General features: G+C 34.9%; 1 protein-coding gene across 1 annotated transcript in view; it reads left to right on the forward strand.

The window, feature by feature from the left end:
* Window positions 1–15,171, forward strand: part of TIAM1 (TIAM Rac1 associated GEF 1) — a 243,823-nt gene that overhangs the window by 159,466 nt on the left and 69,186 nt on the right. The window contains 3 exon segments of the mRNA XM_078146537.1: window positions 5,744–5,818; window positions 6,898–7,068; window positions 12,234–12,338. Coding sequence (XP_078002663.1) covers window positions 5,744–5,818; window positions 6,898–7,068; window positions 12,234–12,338 — 351 coding nt within the window.

A 15,171-nucleotide genomic window follows, 5' to 3' on the forward strand; every position in this document is an offset into this window, starting at 1 on the left:
CACTTAACCTTGTTTGCCTCAGTTCCTCCTCTATAAAATGAGTTGGAGAAGGAAATGACTGACCACTCCAGTATTTTTGCCAAGAAAACCCCAGATAGGGTCCTAAAGAGGTGAACACCACTGAAACAAGTAAATAATAACAGATCCTTCTGCAACCCTACGTCTTTGAGTTATTTCCAGTTTTGGACATTTTGGCAGTTTGTACTATATGAGATAAAATCTCAGACTTGCTTTAATTTGCACTTCTTTTATTATTAGTGATTTGGAACATTCTTTCATGTGGTTTTGAATACTCTGAGATTCCTCTTTTGAGAACTGTTCACGTCCTTTGACCACTTCTCTTTAGGGAATGGCTATTTGTCATATGCAAGTATTTGTGTGGATGTGTTTGTGTATAAATATACATATAATGCGTTTGATATCCAAAATATCTAAACAATGAATAAATATATATATAAGACAAATAATCATTCCTCAGTAGTAAAGATTTATTAAGCAACTACAATGTGCAATGCATTGTGTTGGGTACTGGGGAAGCAAAAGCAAAAATGAAACAGTACTTGTTCTCAAGGAGCTTATATTTAGGAGGAGGTAACACACACTCATATAGGTACATACAGAATAAATAAATACAAGGCAGTCTTTTTTGAGGGAGGCACTAGAACACAAGGAAGATGAGAAAAGGCCTTAAGTGGTAGGAGGTAGCAATTGAGTGAAGCCTTAAAGGAAACCAGAGGTTCCAAGAATAGAGGGCGTGAGGGAGAGTCAGTTCCAGAAATGAGTGTTGGGCTATCATGGATGAGGAACAGCAAGAAATCCAATTTGGCTGAATCAAAGAACATATGAAGAGGAATGATATGTAAAGAGCCTGAAAACTAGTTTGGAACCAAATTGGAAAGGATTTCAAATGCCAGAAAAGAAAATATTTGATCCTAAAGGAAATAGGAATCCAGTAGAGGGTATTTAGTAAGAGAATGACATGATCAGATGTGTGCTTTAGGATTATGGCTTTGGTAGCTGTGTAGAGGACGGATTGAAAAGGGGACAGTTCAGGCAATAATACTAAGGGGGTTTTTGTAGTGATGCAGGTTAGAGGTGATGAGGGCCTGAACTAGAGCAGATTGCCTTGTGAGTGGTAAGAAAGACATGAGTGGCGAGAAATGTCATGGAGGTAAAATTAACAAGCTCCTCGGTTGCTTGGCTATGTGGAATGAGGCAGAAAGAAGAATTGAGAATTACTTCGAAGTTGTGAACATGTGTGATGTGGTAAGATGGTGATGCCCTTGCCAGAAATACTCATGAAAAAGACCAACCAAGAGGAGAACCATAAGAGTAATTAATAAAAATGAGTTTGATAAATAATGGAATCACTTCAGTGTTATTTAAGAAGGGTTAGAAAGTAGTTTGGTGCTCTGGTTTTTGCTCTTGAACATAAACCTGTTCAGAGGATGGCTGGTACTTCTGACCTAGATAAAAGATAACCACGTTTTAAAAAAATTTGTAAGTAAATTGTATTGTAAATGGTATTGATGAGCAGCTTTTTTCTCCTTTGAGTCATTGTATAGGATTTTGTTCTGTATGTTCAGTCTGTTTAGTATATGTTAGAATAAAGAGCAAAAATGATTACATGTGTAACCTATATCAAATTGCTTGCCTTCTCAATGAGAACAGTGGAGGGAGAGAATTTGGAACTGAATTTTAAAAATGAATGTTGAAAAATTGTTTTTACATGTAACTGGGGAAAATAAAATATTAAATTAAAAAAAGAAAATGCAATAAAGAGTAAAGCAGTTTTGTAAGTATTAATTTTAATTATTTCATTTATTTCCAATAGATTCTTGCTAATCTCTAATTTGAAACACTCTGTAGAGCCATTCAACAATTATTTTAATATTATGAAATGTCTTCTTTGCACTGGAGAAAAATTATTCTTCATTTACTAATTATATGCATTTTTCTGGGCAAAGCACATATTCCTTTAGTGCCAATGCACATGGTTTCAAAGTGTTCAGAAACGTTTGCTTTTGAATATGGCTTGTGTAGTGGTATCTTTCCCCATGTGTAGTGTTTTCAAGTAAGTCTTTAGTATGATTCATGAGAACTCAAGAGCTAATAATAGTCACCAATTTAAAAGCAAAAAATAAGAAATTATGGTTGTAAACAATTATGTGTAAACAATTTATGCCTTTTGAAGTATTTAAACACATTTGAACTAAGCATAATGATTATTATTCCAAATTGTCTGAGAAGTACCTGAAACAAAAATTCTGCATTCTAAGAAGTTAAAAATTCATTGTTTTTGCCAATTTCTTTGTGTTTTTTTGTGGGGGGCAGTGGGTTTGGTTTTTCCTTTCTTCTATCAGTTTCATAACTTAAAGGAAAATATATTATAAAAAGAGACCTTCTGAACCAGATTTAGCTGAGAACACTTACATTTATATACGTATGTATATGTATGTATGTATGTATATATATATGTATATGTATATCTATGTTTGTGTAGGTATGTATGTACATATGTTTCTATATACATATACACAGACGTGTGTGTGTGTGTGTGTGTGTGTGTATGTCAATTAACAAACATTTATTAATTACCTACAATGTGGCAAGCACTTCACTGTATGCTAGGGACACAAATAAAAAGATAACAGTTCCTGCCCTTAAAGAGCTTACATTCCATTGGTATTAAAACATGTTTGCAAATAATTGAATAAAAGGCAAATAAAACAGAGCGATTTGGGAAGGGGGCAGGTAAGAGTCTTAACAACCAAGACAGTAAGGAGTGTCTGCTTGAAGTATTTGGCACCTGAGCTAAGACTAGGAGAGGATCGAGAAGTTCTCAAAATGCCAGTGTAGCCGACATAGGCTTAACAGCCTGTACAGAAGCACAGATGGGGGCTGGGATTAGCAGGAATAGTAAGTTGGACACTTTAGCTGAATTGTAGTGAGTTGGGGAGGGGAAAGTAGGGAGTAACGTCTAATCTGCACGGAAGAATAGATTTCAGCAGGGCTATGTAGGTTTTTAAATGGTCCAATGATGATGTGCTCCTGGAGACTGGGGTATTCTCCAGCTGCTTAGTCTGCAGTATCCTTGTATCTACTGGGAAATATCTGTGTAAAGCAAAATGGAAAATGGAAATAAAACCCTACCAAATTAAGAGATGATACTTCAAACAGCAACCAACCACCAAATACATAGAGTAAAAACTAGCAAATACACTTTGGAGGTAATACTTAAGAGGTGTTCAACCAAGGACTTTTACAATTACTTAGTAACTATAAAACAGAACAGAAAGAAATCTTTGAATGATGAAATGAAAAAGCATTTATTAAGCGATTTTATTTGCCAAGCACTTTGTGAAACAGAAAAGGTGACACAGTCCTACTCTTGAGGAGCTCACACTGTAATGAGGGGACACAACACACAGTGGAAGTGTTTGGCTACAGGAAATATGTGAAGTCCTGGTGGTTCTTTAGGATCAACAGGTGGGGTGACAGTATCCTTCATCAGAAGGATGTTGTAGGGGATGGGGCAGATGGTAAGGCATGGTGGTCCTCCATCTTACCAGAAGAATTGTAACTGGTACCTTGCTCATCATCCATGTGAAAGGGGTAGATCAGCACTTAGCTGGGAGGGGAAAATGAGAGGGGGCCATTGGCAGGGAATTTCAACAGGGGAAGGAGAGCGGGAATGGGACCTACTATCAAAATGATGCTCCATCTGGAAATATTTTAGTTAACATCCCCAAGATGGCAAAATATCTAGATTTTGGCTGAAGCACCATTTCAGTGTTAGCTTTTTCCCTCCCACATACTTTCACGTAAAATGTAGGAAGCAGCATGGCTGTAAAGCTGTCCTTGTAGGTTTTTAAAAAAAAATTAAGGCATCTACTACCATTATGGGATTGTCCCAATAAATAGCTAAGTAAAACACAAAGAAAATCCCAGAAGGTTGAAGTACAAATAAGAAGTTAATTTACTCATTCTGAATGACCCCATGGTTTAAAAATGCAAAGGATTTTCCATTAAAATAAAATATATGAAACCAATAATAAACTACAGCACATTTACACACACAGATGTACAGACAGACGCACACCATTTTAAAGATTCCAGGAAAGGCAAATTATAAAAAGATACGTAAAATGAAAAAAAAAGAAAAATTTGAACTGAAAGGAATCAATTATAAGGATGTAGAAGCAAATTCAGGAAGCAGAGCTGCCCAAGTGATTTATTCTTTTGTAAGACAAATGTTTGTTTATGGTCCAAATATATAACGATGTCTCACTTGAATGCAACATGGAAAGATCTCTGATCTGGGACCTGGCCCACTTCTCTCTAACAGAGACTTCAGTTTCTGCCTTTGAGAGGAGCAAGAGGAGTACCAAGGCAGCAGATAATCCTTCACTCTCCTGTCTCCAAGACACATAGTAATGATAAGGATAGCAGCTAACATTTATAGAGCACCTACTATGTACCAGGCACTGTCCTAAGCTCTCAATTATTATTTCTTTTGATCCTCATAACAACCCTGGGAGGTCGGTGCTATCATTATTATCCCCATTTTTCAGATGGAGAAAGTGATGAAAGAAGAGGTTAAGTGATTTGCCCAGGGTTATACAGCTAGGACATCTCTGAGGCCAGATTCAAACTCAGCTATCCATAAGTCTAGGGATACAATACTTTGACAGACCCAGGATGCATACTGATTTCCTTGATCACTCTCAAGAAAAGTATAATAGTTTCATATCACCAGTTTCATTCCCTTCCACTAAATTGTGTACACAGAAAACCATTTTGAATCACAGACAGTCAGTGAACCTATTTATCCAAGCAAAATAGTAAACAGAAGTCAGGAAGTTATGTAGATTGAAATATGTGATGGTAAATAAATTCTGCATTGGTAGTAAAAATAAACTGCCTCAGCTTAGCCAGTGAGAGAAGAATTGATCTCACCAAGGGGAGTGTAATCTCAGCATTCTCAAAAGTTGCAAACATTGAAAGTCAAGGAATCTGATGAAGGGCTGACATCACCCATGTGGCTGTAGCTCCAGAAGTCCTAGTAGCCATTCAGCAGTTTATGCTGGCCTTTCATGACCACATTTCTTAAGGTCCTTCTCCTCAAGTGTTCCCTCAACAATCCATCTACCTTATGGAGGTAAACAGCATCATAGTCAGTATTTTCTCAGCAAATCAAAAGTCATGTTTTTCTTTGCATTTGCAGTACATAGCATAGGGCAATCCCTTTAGAAAAATTGCCCACCAGGGGCAGCTAGGTGGTGCAGTAGATAGAGCACTGGCCCTGAAGTCAGAAGGACCTGAGTTCAAATCCGGCCCCAGATCAAACACTTGACACTTACTATCTGTATGACCCTGGGCAAGTCACTTAACCCCAACTGCCTTAAAAAAAAAGATTGCTCAACGTGATTGGGTGGGAGCAGACATTCATTACAGGTTAAATTCAAATGAATTGACCAGATTTAAAGCAAGTGGTTCATCCAATACCAAGATGGGATGGAGGGAAGAGATACAAATAATCATTTTTCTAGATTGTGTTCTAGAAATTAATTTTCCTATTTTAGGGACTAGCAAATGTAAGGAAGTTATTCTCTCACATGCCAAAAAAAATCCACATGTCATAATCTTACATAATGTGTTCTACTACACTTGACCATTTTCTCAAAACCATTTGTGCTATAATTTTCTTCCGATTTTTTAAATGATGGTTTTATATGTGCAGGTGTTTGGAGAAGGAGATGACACCATAAAGAAATCTTTGGAGGGAATATATGATGACACTGTTCCAGATGGCAAGGTAAAAATAAACATGTTTTGTTTTTGTAAAAGAAGTACCATAAGTACACCAACCTACACAAAATGAACTGTTTTCTTGTGACACTAATAAACTTGGGTGGATGTTGGAAACCAAAAATGGATTGTTCACATTAGTGATGTGATTTTATTCAGTAGAAGAAAAATTCTAAGTCTTTTACTTAGTCTGATGTATCTTTTATGTTGGTGGAGCACAGGTAGAGACCCTCTGTACCCACGTAGTATGTAGAAGTGACTTTGGGGAGCCAGACAACAGATGTTTTATACCAAGGGCTTTAAATAAAAAGATAAAATAAATATCACCCACACAAGACAAGTGGTGAGATAAAGTAGTTTCTGATGTGAACCTAGGGACTTCTGAATTGGCATTTTCTTTAGAATAATTGAGGCAGCTAGGTGGTACAGTGTATAGAGCTCTGGCCTTGGAGTCAGGAGGACCTAAGTTCAAATCCAGCCTCAGGCACTTAACACTTAATAGCTGTGTGACCCTGGGTAAGTCACTTAACCCCGATTGCCTCACTAAAAAGAAAAAAAGAATGGCAGCCAAAATATTACTTTCCTTATTGACTTTTTTCTTACCATTTTATCTTAATGTTTTAGTTTAGTTGCCATGCTCATGTTGTATAGAGATTTTGACAAAGAAAAGTTGTATTTAAATAAGAAAAAAGCAGATTTAAGGCATGAGCACTTGTGTATCAATCCTAGCTCTCCTGAGGTGATTTCTTTGTAATTCTAGTTTCTCTGTCACTGCCACTTTGTACCTAATTTTTCTGTGCCTTTGAAATAGAGAAGTCATATCACTGTTTTCCTATTCATAGAATATTAGTACCTTAGATTGAAAATGAATTTGTTCAAATAAAAAAAAAGAAGATGAATTTGTTGCACAATGGCCAAATAATATGATGGTAAATAAATTCTATGGCTGGCAGTAAAATAAACCACTTCAGCTTAACCAATGAGAGAAGGGTTGATTTCCCTAAGGGAAGAATGATACCTGAGTAGTATCAGGAAACCAAGTGATCAGCTGTTGCTATTCTGATAATATTATTTCTCTTTATTCAGAGGGAAAAGGAAGTGGTGTTATCTAGCGTGCACCAGCACAATCCTGACTGTGACATTTGGGTCCATGAGTATTTCACACCCTCTTGGTTCTGCCTGCCAAATGATCAGCCTGCTTTGATAGTTGTCCATCCAGGGGATACAGCCAGAGACATACTGGAGTTAATTTGCAAGGTATGAAATGGTAATATGGTTATTTTCCTGGGTAGGATAGAATAAGATACAGATAGTTTCTGTAGAAGACGTGTTAGAACATGGGATCTCAGATTTCTTTGGGGCCTTTCCGAGAATTAAGCATATCCAGCCTCTTATTTTAGAATGGAATTTAAATCTTTTCATCATGTACTCTGGAGGATCTCTTTAGTATAAAAGTAGACATATTGTTTAATTAGAAAATATATGTGTGGGTTTTTTTTCGGTGGAGGTGGGAGAATTTGAAAGGTGATATTTTCCTGTGATGGTGGTATATAATTCTTAAGTCCTACTATAGTTCTGTGAAAGTCAGAAGCGTACAACCTCATTGCTAACCAGGAAAACTTAATTTCATTTTGGGCCAGATTATCTATAATGATATCTTTCTACTCTGAGATTTTGGGTTTCCACAAAGTAAGTGATCACTCTCAGCTTCTTTGTGCTTTGTTTTCACACAAAAAAAAAGACAAGTGAAATTTGTTTTGGAACGAAGGAGAACTTTCTGCCTATGAGAAGGACACAAGACTGGTTTTTCTAGAGAATCTTAAAATAGCCATTCTTCTGGAATAGTTTCCATGTTTTGTTTTCCAGAGACAATGGCATAGACAGGATGGCATTTTAAAGCTGTCTTATCACTGTGATGCTATGAATACCAAAGTATATTTTTCTCATTTTAGCATGTTTCCACTTTCTGTAACCACACAGTCAGGAATTTCTGGTATATTTTCAAATTATATTTTGCTCTTGCAGATGTGTTGCAAGGGCTGATCTTGAAAGAAGAAGCTGAGAGTTATTTAAATAAGTAGGACAGGGAATTAGAAAAATACAGATAATCACTCAAGTGATGTATGATAAGGGAATATTTAAGAACAAAAGAAGAAATTCTTATACCTTCCTCTCCCCATTAGGTACTAAGTTATATCATTGTTTTCTAACAAAGCTTGGGTCCTTCACTTTCAAGAGTTCTTACCTAATTATTTAACCAGAATAAGTCTGTTAAGGATTTCTGTGCTCCTTTAAAGATCATAATGACGTTTTTAAGCAAGCAGACATTTTTTTCTCTCCTCACCCCCCATTTGAAATAATAAACAAGAAAAAGAAAACTTATAATAAACATGCATAGTCAAGCAAAACGAATTTCCACATTGTCCATGTCCAGAACTATTTGTTTGATTCTGCATCATGTTATCTGTCACCTCTCTGAAAGGAATTAGGTAGCAGAGATCATTGTCAGTCCTCTGGAATCATAGTATTCATTGCATTGATTAGAGCCTTTATAATGTTGTTATTATTGTATAAGTTGATTGTATAAATCTGATTCAGCTTACTTCACTGTAATATTTCATACAAGTCTTCTCAGGTTTCCTCCAAGCTGACCTTTCTTAGTGTACAATAGCAGTCTGTTCCATTCCTATTACATAATTTTTTCAGCCATTCTCCAATTGTTAGATGTTCCCTTAGTTTTCAGTTCTCTGCCACTACAAAAAGAGCTACTACAATATTTTTTTGTATGTGAATCCTTTTCTTTGGTCTCTTTCAGCTCTAGGACTAGTAGAGGTATCACTGGGTCAAAGATTATGCATAGTATATAACTTTTTGGAAATAGTTCAGAATTACTTTCTAGGATGCATGTACCAGTTCCTTCTATGATACAACTAGGATTATTACCTAAATTAAAGTGAATCAAAATAGAGAGGGAAAACAACTATAAACAAAGTTAGATGATGTAAAAATTTTAAATGAAATAGCATGCAGAATATAGTATCACATCAAAAAGTAAATTACATACTATGACTAGGTTGGATTTATACCAGAAATATATTCAATATTAAGAAAAAAATATATACTAGATCATAATAATAGCAAGAAAAACAAAAATCACATAATTACATCAGTAGATGCAGGAAAAAAAATACAAAGCCCACTTTTGTTTAAAGAAAAAAAATCAGAAAAACATGGAAATAAATGGACGTTTCTTATTTAAACTAAGAGCCAGTATTATATAGGATGGGGGAAAAGTATTGTCTTTTTCAGCAAGATCAAGAGTAAAGAAAAAATTATCACCATCATCAACACTGCTATTTGATACTGTGCTAGAAATAGTGGTTCTAGCAATAAGACAAGAAAAAGAAATTGAAGGAATAAGCATAGACAAAAGAAGTTATTGATTTTTGCAAATGATATGATAGTTTATTTTGAGAACCCCAGAGTCAACTAAAAGTTAGTTGAGACAATAATTTCAGAAAAATTGCAAGATATAAAATAAATCTAGATACATTATCAGCATGGAAATAAAGACAAACTTAAATAATTGAAGGAATGTTAATTGCTAGGGGTTGGCCTATATTTATTAAAAAAAAGATAATGCTTCCTAAATTAATTTGCTCATTCAGTGCTATAACAATCAAGCTACCAAAGAATACTTAAGTGAGCTAGAAAAAAATTTCATCTGGAGATACAAAAGGTCAAGAATCTTGTTGGAAATCATGAAAAAAGGGTGGAATAAGGGGCTAGCAATAACAAATCTCAAACTACACTGCAAAGCAAAAATCAACAAAATGATTTAGCAGTAGTTAAAAAAGAGAGGTCAATCAGTGGAACAAAATTAAATATACAGTGTACAAAATAAATGAACACAGTAGCCTAGGATTTGAAAAACTCAAAAGATGCCAACTACCATACTATTTAACACAAAGTTCTAGGAAAACTAGAAGGCATCCTGACAGAAATTAGACTTAGACCAATAGCTACACCACCTACTAGGATTAACTCCAAAGGAATGTGACTTAGAGATGAAAAGTCACATATTATAAACAAATTAGAGGAGCAAGAAAGATAGTAAGTACCTTTAGAATCTGTGGATAGAGGAAGAGTTTGTGACCAAACAAGGGATAAAGATCATAATAGAAGATAAAATGAATAATTTTGATTACACAAAATCAAAAAGGTTTTTACAAATAAAACCAACAGCATTAAAATTAAAAAGGAAACAGCTCAGTTGATTGTAGAAAAAATCTTTACAGCAAGTTTCCCTGAGAAATGTCTTCCATATATTCAAAAATTTCACACACACAAACACACACACCACACACACACACACACGTACAGAGTTGGTTCAAATTTATAGAACTAAGAGCTATTCCCCAATTGATACAGTCAGAAGATGTGAACAGAAAGTTCTCAAAGGATGAAATCCAAGTGTTCAACAGCCAAATAAAATATTTGTCCAAATTATTAATAATTAGAGAAATGAAAATTAAAGCAATTCTCAGTTTTTACCTTACACTTATCAGATTGGTAAATGTTACCTGAAAAGGGGGAATGACAAATATTAGAGGTTCTTTCACACATATTAACATTCTGAGGTATTTTGCTCACTTGTGAATATTGCTTTCTTATCTGCATTTGCAAACATGCAACATGCACTTCCTCCTAGCTAACTGTCAGGCATTAGTTTTCATTAAAGTTCAGTAGTAAGAGTGAAACTTCTGCCGATTTAGATGAATCTTGGAATATTAACAGTACTTATTGTCATTTTTGGCCAAGATTTTCCAATAGTCATTGATTATTGAGCAAAAGTAGTATGATGTCAACTTTAGTGTTAAATCCTTCCTAGGGACTGAAATTGACACTTAAATTTCTGCCATATATTCAGCACCTTCCCTAATGGTAGAAAAAATAGAAATAAATCACTTTAGTATATACTGTCACCTTTTGAGTTATAAAAAACTTATACATATTTAAAGAAATTGAAGATCTAAATAAAGGCATCTGTTTAGGGTAATTATTAGTAGGTTCAGTGCCAGGGTATCTCTAATGATGGCTGCTGGTTTGGAAAGCTTTTCATGGCAATCTGTGAGAGCTGATTTTATTTTGAGACAAAGTGATAATGGCAAATCATTCAATGTTTATTATTAATGATTATTATATATATATATATATATATATATTAATGATTATATAATTAATACATTTAATGTTGTGTTTTTCCTTTTAGGAGGAAGAATTTAAATAAAAATTGGTTTTTTAAAAATTTTTTACTGTGATTCTTAATTCACTTTCTGAATGGATTTCTTTTCTGTAACATTTAATAATCAGTTCCTTTTGTGTCTTATACATTTTTCCCCCTCTGACACATATCATTTTTCATCCATTTGCCATGGGGAAACCAGTCAAAGCTAATATAGAAAATATTTCAAGATCTTCATCTCATGTACACTTTGTGCTATTAAGAATGATTCTCGTAGCCTTAGCATGCTGGGTATCCCTGAATGCTGTGGCATCTAATGTGGCACCAGTACTCTATTTCTCTCTTTCAGGGCTGATTCATTCTCCTTGACTTGCTCTCATAAGTTCTAGGAGGTTTTCCCCAAGAAGGGAAATTGGCTATACACATAGCCACATGGCTATGATTCACACTCTTTCTCTCAGAGTTCTAGGGGTAACACAGATTTGAAGGGGTTGGGTATATACTTCTATAATATATCACTATAATTTCTGACCAAACACTGCCATTTTCCCCACTTACACAAAAGCAACCATCTTGTCAACATTAATTCTTAACATAAATCATTTACTTAATGATAAGGCAAAAAAAAAAGCAAGTGACAAAATGTTTACAACATTTACTCAATAAGAGACGAGCAAGGATAATCAGAATACAATAGTACACCCATAAACCTGTGTTACACTCTCCCAGCAATGCACACAGTGAAGAGTGGGCACACACAGTGCAGAGTGGGCACACACAGCAACCCAGCAGGGAGACATTATGAGGAAGCAATCCAATGTTCCTGAAGCAACTCATGACCTTACTTCAGTTTTGAAAGCTAGAGCTTTTTTTTTTTTGCTAGACAATGGGGTTAAGTGACTTGCTGAGGGTCACACAGCTAGACAGCTAGTAAGTGTCAAGTGTCTGTTCTGAGACTAGATTTGAACTCAGGTCCTCTGACTCCAGGGCTGGTGTATTCACTGCACTACCTAGCTGCCCTGAAAGTTAAGGGTTTTTTTCAAGCTCTTTCATGGAAATAATAATTTTTCCTCCAAATGCCACCATCTTCTGATTTCTTATTACCTTTTAACCAATAGACACTTTACTGTAGTAATCTATTGATTCATTCTAAAGGATTTTTTTAAATTTGTTTTAGGCACATCAACTAGATTATGCACTCCATTACCTTCGTCTCAAGTTCCTAATAGACAACAAGATGCAGTATTTTGTTCCAAAGCCAGAAGAGGACATATATGAACTGGTAATTTTTGGAGGAATCCTCAAATTTTGTGGTTTGGGAGTGATGTGGTTCTAAAAAACAAAAAATGTTCCTTAGTCAGGACCCTGAAGTGTGTGTGGTGATTGGTATTGCCATTAGTGTCATATTAGCTCTTCTTTGTTGAAATGCCAGCTTTCAGTTCTGCAAAGGGGAAACAGTGAGAAAATTAACAATAAGAGAATGTAAGGAAGAAAGACTAAAATTACCAAAAATCTCAAGAGGAAGAAAAATCAGTTAAAAACCTTGGACACAAGCAGATACATCAACAGGAAATATATCAATAGCAGAAGGGAAGATAGCCTCCAAGACATCTAAACTAGTTCAAACATGTCTGGATAAATATTGCAGGACAAAGGAAAATGAAGCAACTCCTGATGAGGCAGAGGACTCCTTGGATTCCCAACAGATCATTGCATCACAGCAGGATGTCCCCAAATGGTTCAAGAGAGAAATAAGAATTATGAAAGCAGAATTTATGGCTTCACAGCAGAAATAATTGTCAGAAAAGAAAAACTTGAATCCACAGTGGTGAGTTTCTCCCTAGAAACAAAAGAGAACAGCAAATTGGGAATACAAACTGAAGAACAGTAGAGAAAAAGAGAAGCTATAACGTTAAAAGAAAATATCTCTATACAAGCAAAATGTATTGATGTCGAAGATATGATGTGTAGCAACAATTTAAGAATCATAGGTCTACCAGATGAGTGTGACAGGTCAAAAAATATGAATACCATAATGCAAAAAATAATATAAGAATACTTCCCAGAACTTTTGAACACAGAAAACAAAGGGCCAGTTTAAAGAGTTCATAAGTCTTTTAAAACCCTATGCTGCAAAATCCAAAACAACCATTGAAATTTAATAATTATAGTGATGAAATTTTGCAAGTGACTGAAGAAAGACCTTCAAATGTAAAGGAAAGGAAATTCAAAAAAGAAATTATCATTGTGCACCCACCAGTAAGTGTAGAAGGGAATGGAATAATACATTTTCAAGGAGCTTAAATATAATTTAAATTAAATACTCTGTAAAACTGAGCCTAATTGTCAATCAAAAATCGTGATATTCAATAAAAGAGAGGTATTTGAAACATTCCTACCAAAAAAAAGTCAACAAATTATTTGCAATGCCCCAAATGATAGAAGCACAAGAAAGGTAAATAGATGCAGCAACCAAGAAAGGCACAAATAATAAAACAAACTCCCTAAGGGGGGGGGAAGTGTGGGAAAGCTAGAAAGGGAAAAAAATGAGTTAAAAAACAACAAAAATAATAATGTAACAGTAGTGTCATTAAGAGATTTCTTCCCAAAGTTACACAAAGAGATGAGTGAAGATGTAAATAACAAATAGAAGTGATAATTGAAGAGCCAGACTGAAACATCATGGACTAAAATTCACAAAACCCTGCCTCTACGGTATTTTTGGATTTTTTATTTTATAGGATTGAGCTATATAATGAGAGGGCATATTTAAAGGAGAGAGGAGAATGTATAATATCCCCTGATCAAATCAATTATAATTGTAAGGGGAAAAATAACTCCCATAAGTCTCTCAGGTAGAAGAGGGAATAGGAGAGAATGGGTATGGTAGCATGGGGAGGAATTGAAATAGTGAGAAAGACAGGTGAAAGTCTCAATTCAATGGTGTGAGGGGGTTCTACTGAAAAATACTTCCCAGCGAGTGCTGGGGAGAGATATTTTCTAATTAGAGATAAGGAAATGTTTGCAAACCACAAGGATTTGGTACTTCCAAACTCTGGAAAAAAAAACAAACTTGTGCATTCCCAGGATAGCGTTATACTTCAGAAGGGAACTGGACTTCTTGGGGGCGCTTGACATCCAGAAGAGTGGGAGAAAATGGACTGAGAGAGGAGATTTCATGGTAAATGGAGAAAAATTCTTATGAAGAAGGCAAAGCGAAGTAGGGAACTGTATTTTTGGCTATACAGAAATATTTCTACCATGAGAAAATAATTCTGTCTTCTCTGTTTCCCACAAGAGTTGATACTTCTAAGAGTGAGGCACAGCAGAAAAAGATGAAAGGTGTAAGATTTTGCTGCAATAACATAGGAACTTTAGAGAAGGATATTCAAAATAGATACCTTAAAGTTTTAATTCTTTGAAGAACACAGATAATAAAGAAGAAAATAAGTATAAGGACCAAGAATAAAAATTTAGAACAGACAGAAAAGGAAGAGAAATATTGAAGAGAATGAGGGAAATAATCCTTTTTCAAAAATATACAAAAAAGAAAAAAAAACTGAGGAAAGAAGACAAGAAGTAAGCATTTATTGAGCACTTAGTATGTGCCAGATGCTGTTTAAGAGTTCAATAACTGATGAAAGGAGAAGAAAAAAAAGTAATGTTAAGTAAAACTCTAAAGCTAGGGAAAAGTTTTACAGGTGAGGGGGGTGGTAGGTAGGAAGGTGAGAGGAAGAGAGCCCATGGTAATAGGATCACCTTAAAGCAGATTAAACACTGTATTTAAAGAGGAAAAACAACAAAATCCTGTTTCTTAAGAGAAGAAAAAATCCTAGTATTAGAAACACATAGAGGAATATATAAATCAAACTCACAACTTTAACTGTGAATGTATTAAACAATTTAATAAAATGAAGGATTGTGATAGAATTGATAAGGAAACAAAATCCCACAATCTGATTCTAAGAAACATGCCTGAAAAGCAATTAATTGCACAGAATAAAAATGAGTGGCTGAAACAAAATTTACTGTGCTGCATCAGGTAATCCAGAAAAGTTGGAGTTGCAGTCATGGTATTAGACAAAAGTAAAACAAAAATTCACAACATTGAAATA

Source organism: Phascolarctos cinereus, unplaced genomic scaffold (assembly GCF_003287225.1).
Source record: "Phascolarctos cinereus isolate Bilbo 61053 unplaced genomic scaffold, phaCin_HiC Scaffold_726;HRSCAF=1367, whole genome shotgun sequence".
In the NCBI taxonomy this organism is placed as follows: domain Eukaryota; kingdom Metazoa; phylum Chordata; class Mammalia; order Diprotodontia; family Phascolarctidae; genus Phascolarctos; species Phascolarctos cinereus.